Source organism: Sphaerodactylus townsendi, linkage group LG08, assembly GCF_021028975.2.
Source record: "Sphaerodactylus townsendi isolate TG3544 linkage group LG08, MPM_Stown_v2.3, whole genome shotgun sequence".
Taxonomy (NCBI): domain Eukaryota; kingdom Metazoa; phylum Chordata; class Lepidosauria; order Squamata; family Sphaerodactylidae; genus Sphaerodactylus; species Sphaerodactylus townsendi.
Genome location: NC_059432.1, coordinates 38,705,074 through 38,725,799, shown reverse-complemented (window position 1 = coordinate 38,725,799; position 20,726 = coordinate 38,705,074). Strand labels below are relative to the sequence as shown.

The window sequence follows — 20,726 nt, the reverse complement described above, 5'->3', positions numbered from 1 at the left end:
ATGGAAGGGAAAACAATATTTTCCTTTGCCACTGTAAATTTCAAAATGATGGCCAACTGGAAGTCTATGGCCAGTACCTTAAATAGTTTCTTATACCATCTAAGATTTCCAGAAACCAACTCATTCTTGGAATGGGTAATATTGGGCTTCCTAGCACTGTGATGCCATAACTATCCCTGCCTTTTGATCATATCTGGGCCACGATATGGGTCCTGAAGATGCCATTCTGCAGAGGGCCATGGCTCCTTCCATTAGCCTTTCTTGAACTACACTCGTGGCCAATCACTCTGGAGGAGAGCAAAGGAAGAATAAGAAGGCACCTTCCTTTGGCCAGAGTTTTAACCTTTTATATTTGTATTTCTTAATTTTCTTGATTTTGTCTTTGAAAAAAGAAAGAATACAAGCGTACTAGATAAATGAATATATTTGAATTTCCCAACACATACAGGTTACAGTTGACCATCAAGCAGAGACTTGTAGACAAGGTCTCTTCCTAATCCCTTGGGTCTTGACTGGCCATTGGAAGAGGCACCAAACTGAGACTATAAACCAGTTGAAGATGAACACTAGCTCACACAGCAAGAAAAAGGGAAAACCTACAATCTACAGCTTATCACAACCTGACTTTGCAAGGATGTGTTATCTGGCTAGCATTGACAATGCTCTCCACTCAGTAAGTTTACTATGGTACAAGGAGAAAGCTTTGTGCTGCTTGTTGTTCCTGTGCATTCTTGGCATAGTTAAAAACTTTATTCACTTGCCAGGAAAAGCAGAAGGATTTCAAATGGTTCTCTTAGATGGAGTCCATGGCATTCCGCTGCCATGAAATATCTTATAACTGTTAATGAATCTGATAATAAATAGCCGGGAGTCGAATCATACTGCCCTTCAGCAAGTAGCCACCTCTATTCTAGACCAGTGGTTCTCAACCTGGGGGTCAGGACCCCTTTGGGGGTCGAACAACCCTTTCACAGGGGTCACCTTAGACTCTCTGCATCAGTTTTCTTCATTTGTAAAATGGATAAATGTTAGGGTTGGGGCTCACCACAACATGAGGAACTGTATTAAAGGGTCGTGGCATTAGGAAGATTGAGAACCACTGTTCTAGACAATCCATTTTTCTGCTCAGCAGGTCAGTATGATAGAAAATGTGTACCTCTAAGGCTGCTCTAATGTCAGGGAGCCCTGATGAATCCACAGACAAACTGGATATGAGAACTGCTTTTTCATGTACTTTTGGAAACTTTTTACGTTTTGTAGGTCCTTCATCCGGAGATCTCTTTTCATCAGTTTTCAAAACTGGTTTTGGAATCCAAGGCAGAATTAGGCCCCGAGCCAGAGCATTACATAAAGTCATCAAAAGTGTTGTGCTCCTAAATAAAATATCCCCCACCACACCAAAAAACAAAGGAAGAATTCACATGAATGCATTTGTTGGTTATACACAACTACTCTTTTTAACTGTTTCCATTCAATTCAATGAAGCTACTGTTTTCAATGTATTCAAATGGAGGTTGACATTTCCCCCCTTCTTCAACTCAGATGACCAAAATTGATCATACAACTGGATACTGGATCCACCCAGCATCATCCATTGAAAAAAAAAGAGGTCTTGAAATCATAGCCTCCTCGATCTTTTGCTTTTCTGCTCTCTCTCTCTTTTTTTGAACATCCAACATCATGGAAGGTTCTGGAGAACTCTAAAGCTTTACATGGTGTTTTGTGACATTTTGCTTAGTTCTAGTAACATTTGAAGGTTTTCCATTTGGGATTTATTTTTGTGGGGGAGGGGAGAACACAGAAAACAAATTTGCTATAATATTAACAGTGAAATCAACATATTAAATATTAAAAGACTGGCAAAAAGTGTTTTTTTTTGCCGTCAAGTCACTGTTGACTTACTGATACCTCATAGAGTTTTCAAGGCAAGAGATGTTAAAAGGTGGTTCCTCTGCATCATGATCCCGCTATTCCTTGGAGGTTTCCCATCCAAACGCTTGCCAGGGCCAGGGCTGAGAATATGTGACTGGCCCAAGATCACCTAGCAACCCTCCATGGCCCAACTGGGGATTCAAACTTGGTTTTCTCATGTCCTAATCCAGGGGTCTGCAACCTGCAACTCTCCAGATGTTCATGGACTACAATTCCCATCAGCCATGGTGGCAGGGGCTGATGGGAATTGTAGTCCATGAACATCAGGAGAGCCGCAGGTTGCAGACCCCTGTCCTAATCCAACATCTTAACTAGTGGTGGGATTCAGCCTATTCACACTAGTTCTGCAGAACCGGTAGCTAATTTTTTGTCCAGTTCGGAGAACTGGTTGTAATCCCACCACTGAGTCCTTTCGGAACCAGTTGTTAAATTACTGAATCCCACCACTGATCTTAGCTACTATGCCAGAGTGGCTCTAGGAAAAACAAGCAGTTCTAAGCAGATCTACTTAGAATTTTACACAAGTCTATCTTATGGGGCTTACTCCTAGGAAAGTGTTCTTAGGATTGGAGTGATAGTTATTTAAATTAAACACATGCAGTTCAGCATTAAGTTTGTTTTTCAACATGGCATATACTGAAAAAATTATGGTAACAGGTGAAAAAAATGTGAATATGCTAACTGTCCTGTCTTCAAAAGAAGCAGCTCAGTGATCAATTTGGAAAAAAGCCTCATGCATCCTAACTCTCTTGTTATCAGAATGAAAACTGACATTGATGTCTTCCTCCCTCTTCATGTGATAGCTGAGTGGTAACAGGGAACAAATGCAACAGTGCCTTGCCACAGAAGGATGTACCATTCTTTAAGCAGAGTTAAGTCCCTTGACTTCAAGTCCAATTGCTTAGTATTGCTGTCAGAACCTTTCTCACCCTGTCTTAAGTCCTTTCCAACAATGCTTGAAAAGTGGGGTGATATAATACTACCATAGTCCTAGACAGCCAACGTGTGGCAAGGTATCCTCCTCTACCCATAGTGAAAGTGAAGGAGGGGAATGACCCTATTCCATGTTGGCGAGATACATTGTAATCTGAAAGAGCAGAAACACACTAGAACCTAAGAAAGTGAGGTCCGGCTTAGTGGCCCTTGACAACTACCTGTGAGACAAGTTGAATAACTTTTGCAACCTGTGCCATGGAGGTGCCATTTGTGTCTATAAGATTTATACATGAAGGTATCACTATTTCTGTTATGACTTTAACTTATTTATGCCCGCCTGCTGAGATTTATGAATCCACTTGATTTCCAGAATGCCCTGCAGAATGTGAAGCCTACTGGCGGTTTTCTCAATGAACTGGTGGAGGAATGGAATGTAGGTCTCTCCAAAGCCATTCAGTCTACCACACCCCGATGCCCTCTTCACTCCCATGTCAGGGTGGCTCCCTGGTACACTGAGGAGCTACAGTGATGAAAAGGGAGCTTAGACAACTAGAGCGAGTGTGGCGACGTACTTTTGATCAAGCTGCAAGAACATCTTATAGGGCATTTATGGAAGCCTATGAGATGGCAATCAAGAGGACAAAGAAAATAAATAAACTTGAAAATGACCATTATGGGCTCACAACCTGTGTACAAGTTCTCGGTGGAAGTGCTTAATATAGGCAGAACTTCCCAGTGATCCCTACTGGATTCTGACCTTGGAGGAATGTTCAGGCCAGGAGGGCTTTCAAAAATCTAACGACCAAAACAATCAAACCATATTTCAAAAACCAGATGGAACACAATCACAAATCAGTTAATCTTTCATAATACCTTATATAGTGGTTACATATACAGTTGATTTCCATTACTAAACATTGACAGTGAACGATAAGCACGAAATCTGTTTGCACACAGCAAGAGCTGGCTAAGTGCCAAAGCATTCTGTACCTAGTAAATGGTGCACGCATAATACATTTTTCTTTTGATCAAGCATAATAACATTTCATGACTACCAGCTACCCTACTGTCACTTATAAAAGCTTTGCTTAACCCTTTTTGAAACAGATGAGATGTGGATAGATAAAAGCAAAATATATGCCATTAATGGTTAAAATGAATGAAAATGAATGATAAAAGCAAACAGAAATAGAGGGAAAATTTATCAGCTGAAATGCACTCATAATCATAACAATAGAATTCCAACAAAAGTCCTTCAGTGATACCAAGAAAAACAACCAAAAAACAAAAATGAAAAGAAAACTTACAGCATTATTAAACAGAAGTTAAACTGATATTCTGAGCTCATGTACATAAAATAAATAAATAAATAAATAAGGAAGCACCCATCCAAACTAGCAGAACTTACCCACAATGTTCAGTATTCTTAATTATGCTAAAAAGAATCTGTAGGGAATCCACAATATCTCTCTGTCTTCTTAAAGCAATGAGGTGCTTATTGTGATTTAAGACATATACCACAGCATTGTGTACAATCCACACTTCATTTAATTCTTCTCCAATTTTGGCAGCTCGCAAAAAGTTTTCCATAGCATACTGAGACAAGCCATTGATCCACGTGCTATGAAATTAACCACATTTATTATTTATTTATTTATTATTTATTCCATTTATACACCGCCCTACACCAAAGTCCCAGGGCAACTTACATACCTCCCATGGCATTTCCTGAAGTGGAAGAACTCTAAAGAGCTGCCTTGTTGAGGCAAAGATATAGGTCATACCCTATGAGTACGCCACCAAGAGAAAACAACAGCTCTGCGGGATCATTTCATATTGGATAGTGACGGAAAGAATTCTCAATCCAAATCTGGACCTGTGTGCCTACTATTTAGAAAGAAAAACTCCCAATGTCACATGTAATTTGGCCCTAGCAACTTTTTTCAAATTGTCTTCTCAATCCTGACCCTGGACCTGTAAATGGTAGTGATTTGTGGGCATCTTGTCTGAGCACCAACAAGGCTAAATCACAACTGTAATGCAGGGGTGGAGCGAGGGGGAACTGCCCCCAGGGCATGAATGCACCCTGCACCCCTGCCATGCCCACACCAACCCCAGAACCCACTGGCACGCCCCCACACTGGCACGTCCCAGTGCATCGTGCACCCCCTATCCCCTTGGCACAACAGCCACTGCTATAATGTGTAACACTTATGGACTAATTGGGGCCTCAGTTTCTCGCATTCCTTTCCCACAAATATTCTGGTCATGATGAGATGTGCACGGGGACTCCACATTTAGCTACAGGCTTGAACAGCATTTTACGGCACAAGCTTTTCTTAACAAGGTATCTATGTTGGAAGGAGAAAAAGAGAATTTTCCCCTCATGTATTAACAGCTGAAAATGTGTGGAAGGAAACTCAGATATAAAGATGAAATAATTATCTTTTACTATATCCTTCTCTCACGCAATGTTTTGTTAAACTGTGTATACATTTCTAATTATTTTAATGTTGAACTGCAGCTTTTCAGCTTCTGCCGGACTCTATCTAATTTATCTACAATGACAGGGTTCCTCCAGGACATGAAAGATCAGTGAACCACTCAGCTTTTACTTGCTAGAAAGATGAAACATTCAGTCACATAGCTCCAAGCGACTTTTCCAATGGCAGAGGTTCATATTGGCATGCCCATGCATCTTATGTCATTGCTATTTAACAAATGCATGTCTCCAAGCTGGTCTGAAATATTTGCTTCTTTTCACTGCAAGTATGAAATCTATTTCTAGTATCCATTGGACAAAAAATTTGTTTATACTAAGATCACATACTAATATTTTAGGCTGCAGTCCTAAAAACCCATTCTACAGAATGAACTGCATTGAATAAAATGGGATTTACTTTGGAGTAGATGTGTTTAGGCTTGCTCCTTTAGAGAGCAGTGTATGTCAGATGTCATCATTCGGAGTGAAGTTACAATATTGTTCTGTCATCAATACAAGTAGCTTTTTTTTCAGCCTTCTTACAGTGAAATTGCAAGGAAGAGACTCGTGAGAGAAATGGTTCGTATCAAGTCCGATACATATGCAGTAATTTGGATAGCAAAACTTGACAAATTCATGATATTCCTGTCCATGGCAGTGCAATCCACTGGGGGCGGGGTGGGGGGAATAAATGGAACCATGGAAGTAGCGCAGGGGCGTGCTGACACAGGTACCCATTCCACTGGAATAAGGGACAAGGACACCAGTGGGGTCTAGTATGCCAGCAGCGGGCACTTCGCAACTGCAGTGCATATGAACCTGGAAGCTGCTGTGTGTGCCAATGCTCCTCCACCATGGGAGCCTGCATCAGTGCAGGTGGGGGTACTCCAGGGCCATTCCCAACTTACACAGGGCTCGTGGCTCAGGAATGCCTCCTATGTTGCTCAGCAACTTACACCACATTTTAGTGTAGCATACCCCATTGGGCAGTAATAGGAGTTTTCAGGCAGCCAGTTTTTACTTTTCTAAGCTCTTCACACTGCCTGAAATCTGCTAGGAGGCTGTGCAGCAGTGCTGCGGCAGCAACATTCCCAGCTAGTGTGGAACTGCTCCCCCAATGGATTACAATGTAAATCTTATAGAATCTTTAACAAATTCAAGCTCCCAGGAAACCCAATTATTAAAACATTCGGGAAAAATTTAACAGAAAAAATTACAATGCATCAATTTTATAGTTATACAATGAGGAACATTTACTTAATCAATAGTCCTCTCTCTCTTTTGCTCTGCACTGTCCTCATTTATCTCCCCCTCCTCTCCTCTGTCAAACGACCACCTCTCTATTTCTTTTCCTTTCTCACTCTCCCCTTATCTGTCAACCTACTCCTTTCTCTTTTGCTCCCCACCCCTTCTCCATCAATTTCCCCATCCTCTTCTTTGACAATTGACCCTCAGTATCTGTCAATCCACCCCCTCTTTTGCCCTCACTCCTTCTTCATCAATCTCCTCTCCCCTTCTCAGTCAAACTACCTCCTCTATTTCAGCTCCTCTATTTTAGCCCCTGTACAAGTTGTATGGTTATACTATTATGTATGTAATAAGGTATATGCAGAGGCAGAGGGGGGTGGGGACTGAGGGAGAGAGAGAGAGAGCGGCCACAACACAAGATAATATATTAAAATTCCAACAAATAGATTAAAACAGTTTAAAACAACCAACTAAACCACTCAGACTCCAGATGGAGACTCAGCTTTGTACTTCATCCCCCCCACGGGAGGCCAATGAGTGATGTAACTACTGACCCAGCCGGCCAGCAGGGAAAGCTCAGAGGAACAGCTCTGTCTTACAGGCCCTGCGGAAACTATTTAGTTCCCACAGAGCGCTGATCTCAAATAGGACCATGTTCTACCAAGAGCGGTCAGGACCGAGAAGGCCCTGGCCCATGTCAAGGCCAGTCGTATCCCTTTGGGGCCAGGGATTTCCAAAAGGTTCCCCTCCAATGAACGGAGGAGCCTGCTAAGACAGTATGGGGAGAGACGGTCCCTAAGATATGTGGGCCCAAGACCGCTCACAGCCTTAAAGGTTAAAATCAGTACCTTGAAGATAACCCGAACAGGACTGATGTGATATAGTTCCTGCTCGAGGCTGCTTTCAGGAGCCTTGCGGCCACATGCTAAAAAAGCTTCAACTTCCGGATTAGGTTCCAGGGCACGCCACCGTAGAGCAAGTTACAATAGTCCAATCTGGAGGTGACCATTGCATGGATCACTGTGGCCAGGTCAGAATGGGAGAGGTAAGGGGCTAACTGTCGTGCCTGGAGAGATGGTAAAATGCAGTCTGGGCCGTTTTGGTGACCTGGGCTTCCAGGGAAATCCTGGAGTCCAGGCTGGTAACTGACGAGGTCAAACACAATGCCTCACCATCAAGCACAGGCAGACTCCCCGTGACCTACCCACAGGACCTCCATCTTTACTGGATTTAGTTTCAACCTGCTAGTTCTCAACTAACCAGCAACGGCCTCCAAACACCATTGGAGAGCCTCAGGGGCCGAGTCTGGCTGGCCTGCCATTGTAAGGACAAGCTGGGTGTCATCTGCATATTGATGGCACTGTAGTCCAGAGCTTCGGACCAGCTTGGCCAGGGGGTGCATATAGATGTTAAAAAGTATTGAGGAAAGGATTGCCCCCTGTGGCACCCCACATTCAATGGGATGTTGCCTGAAACTCTCCTCCCGCAATGTCACCTGCTGCCCCCTGGATCCTGGAGAAACGAGTTCATCTAGCACAGGGGTAGGGAACCTGCGGCTCTCCAGATGTTCAGGAACTACAATTCCCATCAGCCCCTACCAGCATGGCCAATTGGCCATGCTGATAGAGGCTGATGGGAATTGTAGTTCCTGAACATCTGGAGAGCCGCAGGTTCCCTACCCCTGATCTAGAACAAGGCTGTCCCCCGTACCCTGATGTCAGCGAGGCAGTGGACCAAAAGGTCACGATCTACTGTTTTGAATGCTGTGGTGAGATCTAACATCACCAGCAGTGCTAAACCGCCTCTGTCTAACTGGCACCGGAGCTCGTCCACAACGGCGACCAAAACCGTCTCGGTCCCATGACCAGGGTGGAAACTGGACTGGAAGGGATCCAACACTTTAGCTTCATCCAGAAACTTCTGTAGCTGATCCCCTACTGCTCTCTCAATTACCTTACCCAGGAACGGAAGGTTCGATACTGGGTGGTAATTGGATCTTTACGATCTAAAGATCTTGGTCTTTTTAGAAGAGGGCAGACCACTGCCTGGGAAGCTGACCTGGGAAGGCTCCTTGCTCAAGAGAGTCATTGATAATATCCAACAGGTGGCTCCGTAGCTCCTCCCTACAAGCTTTCACAAATCAGGAGGGGCACAGGTCAAAAGGACACATAGAAGATCTCACAGCTGACAGAAGTCTGTTCACCTCAGAGGGATCAAGCCTTACAGCTATAAGCCAATTCATGAGTTTTTGGACTGACAGATGCAGTCATCAGTGTCCAAATCACATTGAATAATTGTGCTGGGCGTGAGCGAGCAGCTGCAATGGAGAAGGCAAAGGAGGATCTTTTTACCTCCTTCATGGCTCCCTCGTAGAATTTCATAAGCGTCCTATACGAGCATCTTGTCTCCTCGTCTTGTCACCGCCACACTCGCTCAAGTCGTCTCAGTTCCCGTTTCAACCTCCTCAACTCCTTGGTATACCAAGGAGCTGATTTGGGTTGGGCCCAGAGAGGACGTCTCGGAGTTACCTTCTCGATGGCTTCAGAGAGTCTGGAGTCTAAGCTCCCTATCAGCTCACCAAGAGAGGAGCCAGTGGGAGAAGCATCCTGCGAAATATTCTGGAATCCTTCAGGATCCATGAGTCTCTGTGGGCGGGCCCAAATATGCCCGTCACCTAGATGGGGGGGGCATGACAGCATCAATCCGGCCCTTAGGAAGTAGTGGTCAGACCATGGCACTCTGAAGATAGAGACAGCACATGCACACCCGCTGCAAAGATCAGATCAAGCGTGGAATGTAAGTCATACAGTTAGAAAAATATAGTAACTCAAATAGACAATACTATGTCCTTTTCACATCAGCAGGCTGAAAGATTAATTTTATCCTTAAAATGAGGACACCCAATGTGTGGTAGTGGCTACAGTGCTAGACGGGGGAGATTCACACTCAGCCGGTAAGCCCACTGAGCCATCGCAGGTCACTCTTTCTTTCTCAGCTTAATCTAATTCACCAGATTCCTATTGTAAGAATAAAATGGGACCTGGGAATGTCCTGTAAGCTGTACCAAGCTCATTGGAGGAAGAGCAGGATGAAAACAGAAACAATGAATAAAAAGTAGCAGTTGCTGTTACACATCTTTTTGCACGCAGAAAATACTCTGAAAATGGACAAGAAGTCATAATTGCTTTTTTCAAAGATGACTAACTGAAATGTCGTTATGTGCCAAAGCGCTGATAATTACAGGTGATGAAATTTAGAATTTCTTTATCACTAAAATAATCACAGGAGACGTACAGGAATGCAAATGTTGCCACTCAAAACTCAAAACCATTTTACGTATCTCGCTGGCCATCATTTTAAGGGTTAACTGCCTTGAAAACAAGGTAAACAAAAACAGATATACAATTTTTCAAAGAAAATCACCTGTAAGTATTCCATTCTGCGTCACGTTCAAGTTGCGTGGAATGTCCTAGAGAGTGGTGACTTGCCTCTGCAGGAGGGACAGCACGATCGTTGAGTTGGATGCCTTCCGTTCTTAGCAAATGAATAGTAGCCTGAAAGCACACATGCAGAGGAAAAGCAACAGAAATTGACCCTTCATCTACTGATAAATAAGTAAATCTGATATCACTACATTAGGATTACATTATGATCTCGGTAACAGAGAATCTTCAGTTGGAATCTTTGGGACCAGCTGGATTTTTGGGATTCTGTTAATAGCCTTGATTACAATTCCACCCCCTACATGATCATGATCCTTTTCCTTCTAAGACACAAAAACGATACCTTGGACTTACTGGTGAAGCAGTCTTCTCTACTGTAGGGCAGGTTATCCAGTTGGTTAGGTCATGCCCCCAACAGTTCAAGCTGGGTCAAATAGTTCCATTTTCTGTGTCAAATAGTTCAGTTTTTTCCACAGTATATGCATAGCCATGTGAGGCAAACTAGTGTGTGGACATTAAGCCCTTAGAAGTGTTATATACTAAAAAGAAATTAAAACAATTATTACAATTTAAAATACTAACCTCTGCATTGATGAATCTTATTTCCGCTATAGTTCTGAGGAAGTCTCTTTCCAAAGAGAATGCTTTACTGGGCAAGGGCGATTCTACTGGTACACTTTCTTCTGGCTCAGCTTCTGACATGCTTTTCTTCTTGATTGCTAAGAGAAAATTAAATTGGATTATTTGCAATGTGTGTATGTAATTCTTGGAATAACAAAGAGCAAACAGAGCTTCCACAAAGAAATATTTTTATTTAACATGGCAATCCAAAGTTCTCATTTGAATTCTTGGTATTTGTTTTTAAAGGGGCAGCATAAATTATCATTACATTGCACCTAGAACCATGTGAAGCAAACTATCTCTGGTTTCCGAGACAGATGCCAGAACAAGGATGGGGTGAGAATAGACGTGAAGTCAGCAGGTTCCATAGTACCAAGAAACATGGGTCTGCTAATCTGATCAGAGAAGTGTTGCTCCTTTAAGCTCCTATACACTCCATGGGAATCAGTGGGGTAACTAGGCAAACTGGAGCCCTGGGCAAAACCTGAGTTTGATGCCCCCCAAACAGCATCATTTTCAATGGTGTTTAAACTAGGGAGCCCAGATTCTCCTTTTAAATCCACCTTAAAGGGAGAATCTGGGGTTCCCAGTTTAAACAACATTGAAAATGATGCTATTTTAGGGTTGATTCTCCTCCACCCTGAAGCAGCATCACTTTCAATGTTTAAACTGGGGACCTCAGATTCTCCTTTTAAATCCATGCCAAGGGGGGGGGGGTTAAAAGGAAAATCTGGGGAAATTTGGGGAATTCCTGATGTCAGCGGTGCAATTGTTAAACTAGCAACACCAAACTTTCAGGGTATCTTTAGGAGACTCTCCTAATGATACCACCCAGGTTTGGTGAAGTTTGGTTCAGGGAGTCCAAAGTTATGGACCCTCAAAAGTGTAGCCCCCATCTTCTATTAGCTCCCATTGGAAACAATGGGTGATGGGGCACTCCCTTTGGGAGTCCATAGCTTTGGACCTCCTGGACCAAACTTCACAAAACCTGGCTGGTATTAGTAAGAGACTCTCCTGATGATACCTCCCAGGTTTGGTGAAGTTTGGTTCAGGGGGTCCAAAGTTATCAATCCTCAAATGTGTAGCCCCCATCTCCTATTAGCTCCCATTGGAAACAATGGGGGATGGGGCATCCCCTTTGGGAGTCCATAACTTTGGACTCCATGAATTAAACCTCACCAAACCTGGGTGGTAGCATCAGGAGAGTCTCCCGAAACATCCCTGAAATTTTGGTGCTGCTAGCCTAAAAACTGCACCCCTGCAGGTCAAAAATGTAAAACCCACAAAAAAACCAAAACCGAACCCTGCATTTTTGGCACCCACCACAAGGGGGGCGCCCTGGGCAACTGCCCACTTTGCTGAATGGGCATTACGCCCCTGATGGGAATGAGGGGAGATGACTGTAATTTTCCCCATTTTATTCATTTAGTGGAATATTGTATGCAGCCCTATTCTCTCTGTTAATTAAAGAATGTTTTAAATCACAATTAACTTTTATACAACCTACAATAATATAACGATTCATTTGATGATTTACCTTTTTTGGGTTTTGACTCCTTTTTCATTTGGCTGTCATCATACAAGAGACAGAATCTACATGCAGCTCGACACACATCCCATACACTTTGTTTCCGTGCTGTTTTTGCTATTTCTGACCAGAGTCTGAGTCTGTACCAGTAAAACAACAACAACAAGGATTCCTTAACACCAAGGAAGAAAAAGCCAGAACAAACATTGCACAAACATACTGCATTTAAAAATCATCATTGTTGTTGTTAACTGTATATGTAACTGAGATGCAGCATAATTACACAGAATAAATCAATATCAGTCCATACAAACAGATATCTAATAAGCACAGTGAAGATAGATACTATCAATATGAGGAGACACTGAATGAAAAACATACGAGGACAAGGATTACTGAAATCTGAGTGAACATATATTAGGCATGATACAGAAAGTGGATATAATGAAGAAAAATGGTATTACATCAGTAGAAAACAATGAAATGATGACTAGGTGATATGTATGACTCAACTGTAGTGAAAAGGGAGAAGAGTGCTTGAGGCTAAGTATAATAAGAATTCGCACCCAAGACGTATCTTACCCAATAGGGCAGGGGTCCCCAAACTTTTTAAACAGGGGGCCAGTTCACGCATGGCCAGAGCCCAGCCGGGGGCCAGACCAAGTGCCACCTGCGGGGGGGCGCCATCCATCCGCCCTCGACCCGCCCCTGGCCAAGCCCCCCACCCCCGCGGTCCCCTTCCAATCCGGCCCTGAAGCTCCGCCGCCTTTCTCTCTCCCCCCTTTGCCGCATTGGTACGGTCCCCTCCGGCCGCTTGGAATGAGCAGCGAGTCGCCCGCGCTTGAGGCTGTTTGTAAACCTGGGGGTCGGGGTGCCAAGCTCCAGGGGCCGCCTGGAGTTTGGCACCCTGACCCCCAGGTTTACAAACAGCCTCAAGCGCGGGCGACTCGCTGCTCATTCCAAGCGGCCGGAGGGGACCGTACCAATGCGGCAAGGGGGGAGGAGGAGAAAGGCAGCTCTGCTGCCTTTCTCTCTCCCCTACTTACGCATTACAATTGCGGTCCCCTCCGGCCGCTTGAATGAGCAGCGATGGCGTATGCTGTTTGTAAACCTGGGGAAAAGGAGATAGAGGGGAGGGGGAGAAATCGCTTCTGCTAGCGGGCGGATAAGCTCTTCCGGGGCCTGGTTGACCCTGGGCCATAGTTTGGGGACCCCTGCAATAGGGCAATAACTATGTGATTCTATTAAGAGAATCAACTTAAGGAAATCTTTACTGATGATCATGTAACAACTATTTTTTTGTTAAACATCAGAAGTCATTTCATTATAGCATATATGCTTTACACAAAAGTAAACAGAAGGAAACAGAAGGCAATGTTAATGAAACATCCATAATTTGTAGTCAAAGATGCCACCACCAGATTTATGAAGCATTTCAAATGTTCTTCTTCAAGTTTGACAAATAAATAACAGAAGTAAAAAATTGTTCCTTTCAGGATATAAACACCTCTCTTTGGTTATCAATAAAGGAAATCTAAATTTCTGCATATCTTGAAGGTGTGAGGAAACTGAAATTGCTTCCACCAAAAGGAAGATGCTTAAAGGGTCTTAAAATTGACCCACAGGCAAAAGAATTTGCCTCCACCATGCACCAAACACCTTGCGCGTAATCGGCTTATGTATGTCACTGACTCCTGGGCCAAGAAATACATTTTTTCCCAAGATCACAGTAGCAAGTCCTGAACCAGGAAATCTACTATTTGCAAGACCTAGATGTTTCACAGCAGCCAGATTCTCTCCTTTGCAATAATTGCCCTTGAAAAACACCAAAAACATGTACTTTATCATTTGCCTACAAATATTACCTTTCTTTGTCATTCTCATGTCCCAGTCGCTTCAAGTGCCCTTCAGCTTTCTGCACGCTTCTGGTATGATGCTCAGCTTTTGCACAGAGGTAACTATTGGTTGGCCTTTACTTTTACTTGAGGCAACTAAATAAAGGATGACCATTATGTAAATGTTACAGCATGTTAACAGTTTGGTAAGTTCACAAGCAAAGCTCTACAATGACTTAGATACTGAGTGAATAATCATGGAATAAACATTCTGCAAAACCTGTGGAAGCACAATGGCTTAGTAGTTAGCATGTTGGACCACAAGGAGGGATGCATGAGTTAAAATTCCTATCTATCCATGAAGTTCACTGGTCAGTTTGGACCAGTCACTGTTCCTCACCTTAGCCAACATCACAATATTGATGTGAGGTTAAAATGTAGGAGGAGACAACACTAGATTCTGCCATAAGCTCCTTGAGGAGATCAAAAATGTGATAGATAATTCAAAAGCAGCAAATAAGTTCAGACGTGGTCAAATCAATGAAAGTATAAATATTATATAGACTATTGACTCAAAAAAAGAAAGAAAAACCTCAAAAAGAAACAATTGTATTCCATCTCCATATTTATTTATTTTTTTTATTTATACCCCACCCATCCCCTCTGCCTGCCATTAGGAGTGCTAATGGTGTCCCAGGTGGAAAAGGACAGCAAGCTGGTAGACATGGGGTGGTTGCACCTTGCACAAACCCCTCTCCACAGGACCATATGCTGAAGCCCATGCCCTTAGCTCTTTTCACAAGCTCAGGAGGCACAGGCAGCCAAGGGAAATGGAGATGAGACTATTTCTCTTTGGCCTGTGTTGGTGGGTATATAAACACTACTCTGGGGTACATTCTACAAAGGTATGCAAGGGTGGGCTCTATGCATGACCCCAAAAAGAGAGTTACCTTAAGAGGTTCTGGGGGTGAGGTGTACAACTGCCATCTTCATGGCTAGCACATCAGCCATGCCCCCAAGAGACTGGGGACAGGAGCTGCAGCTTCCACTGCTTATTTTAATACCAGTTCTCTTTATTTGGTTATCCTCAACAGGTGGGTTAAGGGCTCACTGCCACAACTGAGCTCTGAGCAGCACTCATTATTTCCCAGCCATTTCTCTCTAAACGGCACCCATGCCTAGACCTGATGAATCTGTAATCAACAAGTGGGGGCCCAAGAAACTCACCGAGGGAATCCCATCTCCTGCTCATCATAGCCCCAGGCCTCCTCCTGTTTCCCAAGCCTGATCATCCGCTGATTCTCTGGGCAGTCACAGTGAAGCCTTCTGCCCCTGCCCTGCTCTCTTGCTGGCTCGCCTGGAGCTGCTCACCCAGATGAAACTCGTGCAGGGGGGAATCTCATCTCCCCCTTACCCCCACACACTGTCCAGCCCAGCTGCAGCTGAAAGGTGCCTGCCAATGGCTCCCAGATGCTGCCACTACAGATGGACCCAAAGAGGCTTCTGGGTGCCTGGCTGCACATCCATGCCCAGCTGGGCTGGTGAAGGCTCTTACCACGAGCAACGAATGCCTTTTAAAAAAAAAAATTGAGGGATTTAACCTCAAAAACCTCAAAGGGTTTTTTTTTAGGGAGTCCCCCAAGTCTACCAAAACATCTGCTTGAAGTGAGTGTGTCCCCTATCTGTGGATTTAAATATCCACAGGCAGGGGGCACATATCAGTATTAGAGATAGATAAAGCTGGGGCCTGATTTCCCCCATTCTGGTGGGGTCCTCCCCCACCTCCTCCCCCACCCTTGCCTTCTGACCTGCTCCACTCTGGGCTGACATCCCCACAGATGCTGTGGTATGATTGCAGTATTTTAAAGCTACTGAAAGACAGAAAGAGAAAGATATGAGGGGGAAATGAATTATGTACAAGTTCAATCATATTTGATAGGGCAAAGAACTTACACTGACAGAGACGAGATACAACAGGAAAATGAGCTGAGCTCTCAGGTGGAAAATGACTCTTGCAATGTAGACATGTTAAACATAGATTCTTTCAGCAGCACAATGACAACACAATATACTTCCTGTAAGTATACTAGATGTAGCTTTCCAATACATCTGATGAGGCGGGACAGGGAATCGCAACCAATTATGATCCTTGGCATTATGATGATTGAGTACGTTTTTTATTGATCCTCAAACAACTGGCTGAACAATGACTATACAAGAACATAAACAATTTTAACTTTAAAAACAGACGGAAAAATAGATGGGTTTTTTTTTAGCATATTTCTGGAATACCAGGCATCATGAAGCTGATAGTCAGCCAGCTATTCCCTAAAAGTATGAGGGCTGAACATCACTGTGGTGATCTGCTTTTCTACTTTTCTGGAGGGTAGGATAATATAGTAAGTGACTGGAATCAACAAAACTACCATGTAAAATTGGGAACTCAATCCATATGGTTTGTTGATAAAAGTAGAACAACTAAATTTACCTGTAGGATTTCCAAGGAGCCAGTATTTTGCTGGCAGTAAAAATCACTCTATAAAGTAACCAGCACTGGCCCTGCTACGCCTCTGGTCACATGTATGCATCAACTCTACATGACCGTCATGAGCATTTAATTCTAATGCTTGATGTTACTTATGGCGTGGCATGAGGAGGGAGGGAGGGAGTAAGGGGTGGCATGCAAGGGAGGGGAGGGAGATAGCCCCCCCAATAAACCACAATTCCTACAAGAAAGCTGCAGAGGGTCATTTATGTTTTTCAGCTTTTTCCCATAATACAGTCTGGAAAAAAAATCTTAATCATACAATCAATGTTTGCTACAGGAATATACAGTTTGGCTTGGACTCTATTTAGTAAGGTTTCTCCAAAATGGATTCAGGAGGTGGTATTAGACACCCCTCACCCCTGCAGACCAGTGTACAATGTTAAAATAATTTTGACACTAGGAATAAAATCTGCTCCAAGTTGTAAAAAACAAAAACAAAGAAATCCTCACTCAGGGTGGATTCAGCACGTAAAATTTGTTGTACATGTTTTCCTTATATGCTCTCATAGGAAAGGGCAGGAACATGTGCTGAATTGGACAGTTACTGGATACTGCGCATGCCCACCTCCTTCACCAATCCAGCATTTTTATGTAGTTGCCTGCTCTCCCAATTGCATTCTACTCTTAGAATATATAGCCCATTTATTATTTTAGCTTTTGTTAAGTGAAATGGGCACTATGAAATTCATACATTTAATAATACTCGGAGGATTTTCACAAAACATGTGTCCTTGACTTTCTAAATAATTCTAAAATAAATAAATAAATAAATTTGCCATTAAAGGTTGAATGTAATTGAAATAATTCTAAAAAAAATTATTCCAAGAAGACAAAAATTTGGTCACAATATAGAAATATTTTAAACAGCTGTGGAAAATATTTTAAACAGCTACAATTCAGCCATCCATTATATTTTTCTGAAATTTTCCCTTGCTTTACCTGCTAGATTATTCACACCTGCTGGATTAATCTGCCTCATTTTCTTTTCCTGTTCCACATTTAAAATGGATGAGGTAAACCGTTTCTTATATGTTAGACAGAGGTGGAGCTACCAGGGGACAGGGGGGATTTCAGGAAATAAATTTGTATTTCAGGAAATAAATTTGGCAGATTAAACAAAACAACAGTAATGAGGAACTTATGATATTTAAAAATAACAGATATTTTGTAATCAGGATGTACCTGATGTACTTTCACAGACAGGTAATGACATTTTTGATATATACTGAGATAGAATTCATTTGGCAGTGACTGAACAATATTTGAAAATATTTCTGCTGTCTGTGACAAGAGGAACAAAACACACAGTTACAGATCGATGCCTTCACAGAAGTTATTTTCATTAAAGAAGGACTCTCAAATCACTTCACTAGTTTCTTCTTGATACTGGGGCATACCACCCATGGGGACATGTGGTGTCACATGTTCCTGGGTGCACGCCATCTAATCACGTGGAGGATGCTGGGCCAGGGCCATGCTCTCATTTGATTAGGGTTGCCAGCTTCCTTCTGGGGGCAGGGAATATCCTGCATCCCATCTCCTGTTGTCAACCATCATTTAGATGGAATGTAGGAGGAAATAGCCATGAAAAATGGAGAGGTGTAATCAGTGGCCGCAGTGCAATGATGTCATTTCCAGTGAGACCTGGAAGTGACATTATCACACTGAATGCACTAGCATTTGTCCAAAACTCTACAGTTAAACCATAGTGTTTGGAGCAAATGCTTAAGTGTCACTCCCCTGCACAATGACATCATTTCTGGGTCATGCTAGTAGCGATGTCATTGCACCAGGGATGCCAATCTCTACCCCTCCCCCCCAATCTGGGAAGTCCTTACCTCCCACATCTCCCACCAGGTGTCATGCTACGCCTGACAATACTTTGACTAGCCACCTTTGCTGTATCAAACCAAAAGCCCATGTAATCGTCTCTTTCCAATTGCAATCAGACATATAACTTGGGAACATGTGTTTCATTGCATATGTGCAGAGCAAAGCTACAAGCCCCAGGAACTTTAAATCTGTGTCCTTTGCATTAGTATAAATATTTAAACTGACATGAGACAACTAGAGGCAGACAGGGTACCAGAAGATAAAAAACAGTACTGTGGGCAAACCTTCTGTCTGTTTTATCTTCAAAGAATAGTTAAAGAAATTTAAGAGTGACAGAGCTTTAACTATGTGCTGAATTTCCCTTCACCATTAGCAATTGTACCACTTATTGAGACCAATCAGAAGACCTAGAATAATATTCACACAGTATTTTACTAGTAGCAAAGTAATATAGGCCAGTGTACCCAAGGGAAGGCAAAGGAGGGCACACTGTTTCCTAGAATTCAAAGTTTACTGAATTTTTAATATGTGGAATTTGGAAATTATGGAGTTTTAACATTCCCTGCTACTCAGCAAGTAGTCTACAGAAATCTGACCACATTTAGTGAGATAATAGTAGAAGGATCGAACTACATGGCCTGGACTCTATCAACCATGCTTAAAACATTCAAGCTACAAGCTCATTGTTCAGATAAATAATGTCCATAATATTGTAATAATACTCCTCAGCTTCAACAAAGCTTACAACATCTGAAACACTCTACCCAAAACAGAGATAATACATACACTTTTATGCATAACCATTCTTTAAAATCATGTAGTGCTTTAACTTCAGTTTCTCCTTCATTGCAGTGAGAATGAGCTATTGAAAGAAATCTCAGTTCATGCTTCAGGTAAAAAAACATAAGTTTCTCCTTCCTTTGAGCCCTCTCCTGACTCTAGAAAGGACCTACAAAGAGAATCGCACCCTAAAGAGAATCACACCATTCCAACCCTATTGAAGTCAACACGTTTGGAACTGTATACTGAAAGAGGGTCAGAGAATGTTGTTTCAGGCATCCCAGGATAACTATTTTCAGACATTCCACAGTCAGGGACGTAGGTATAGATTTTTTTATGGGGGGCTGGAGCATGGCCATGCCTACCCAAGCCTTCCCCCTGCCTCAGTACTTATAAAAGCAGCTCTCTGAGGCCAGGGACAGCAAACTCCCCTGCCCTGCCCTGCCCTGCCCTGCCCTGCCCTGCCCTGCCCTGCCCTGCCCTGCCCTGCCCTGCCCTGCCCTGCCCTGCCCTGCCCTGCCCTGCCCTGCCCTGCCCTGCCCTGCCCTGCCCTCCCACACACCCACCAGCTGGGATCCCAGCCGGCAGCCCCTTCTGCCCTCCCCTCTGGGCAGAAGCGTAGCTAGGGAAAATGGAGCCAAGTGCAAAATCTGAGTTTTTAATATGTTGCTCCCCCATGGTGGCATGCAAGGGAGGGGAGGGGGAGCGGAGCGGAGCAGAGCAGAGGCATGCAAGGGAAGGGGAGTGAGGGAGCTGGTGCCTGCTGTCAGGGGTGCAATTGTTAAACTAACAGCACCAAACTTTCAGGGTATCTTTAAGAGAGTCTCCTAATGATACCACCCAGGTTTTTCTATTAGCTCCCTTTGGAAACAATGGGGGATGTGGCACCCCCTTTGGAAGTCCATGGAACTCCTGGACCAAGCTTCACAAAACCTGGGTGGCATCAGTAAGTGACTCTCCTGATGATACCTCCCAGGTTTGGTGAAGTTTGATTCAGGGGGTCCAAAGTTATGGACCCTCAAATGTGTAGCCCCCATCTTCTATTAGATCCCATTGGAAACAATGGGGATGGGGCACCCTCTTTGTGAGTCCACAACTTTGGACCCCCTGAACCAAACCTAACCAAAACTGGGTAGTATCATCAGGAGAGTCTCCCCAAAAAAACCCTGAAAGTATGGTGCTGCTCACCTAAAAACTGCGCCCCCTGCAGGCCAAAAAATTAAAAAACACTAAAAATACAAAAAAACACAAACGGGGGGCAGAGCTTCAGACATGTAATGGGGCAGTTTGAACCAGAGAAACACCCCCCCCCCTTAACTATGTCCTTGCCTACAGTGAACATGAACACATGAACCTGCTTTATACTGAGTCAGGTCATTGGTCCTTCAAGGTCAGTATTGTCTGCTCAGACTGGCAGAATCTCTCCAGGTTGTTAGACAGACGTCTTTTACATCATCTGCTATCTGATCCTCTCAACCAGAGATGCCAAGGATTAAACCTGGCACCTTCTACATGCAAAGCATGTATCTCTACCACTAAG

General features: G+C 43.4%; 1 protein-coding gene across 1 annotated transcript in view; it reads right to left on the bottom strand.

Moving 5' to 3' along the window:
- CFAP46 (cilia and flagella associated protein 46) overlaps window positions 1-20,726 on the bottom strand; it is a 117,961-nt gene that overhangs the window by 72,027 nt on the left and 25,208 nt on the right. Inside the window, 7 exon segments of the mRNA XM_048507074.1 lie at window positions 1,157-1,373; window positions 4,277-4,489; window positions 10,022-10,152; window positions 10,624-10,760; window positions 12,200-12,330; window positions 14,056-14,153; window positions 14,156-14,181. Of these exon segments, the coding sequence (XP_048363031.1) occupies window positions 1,157-1,373; window positions 4,277-4,489; window positions 10,022-10,152; window positions 10,624-10,760; window positions 12,200-12,330; window positions 14,056-14,153; window positions 14,156-14,181 (953 nt within the window).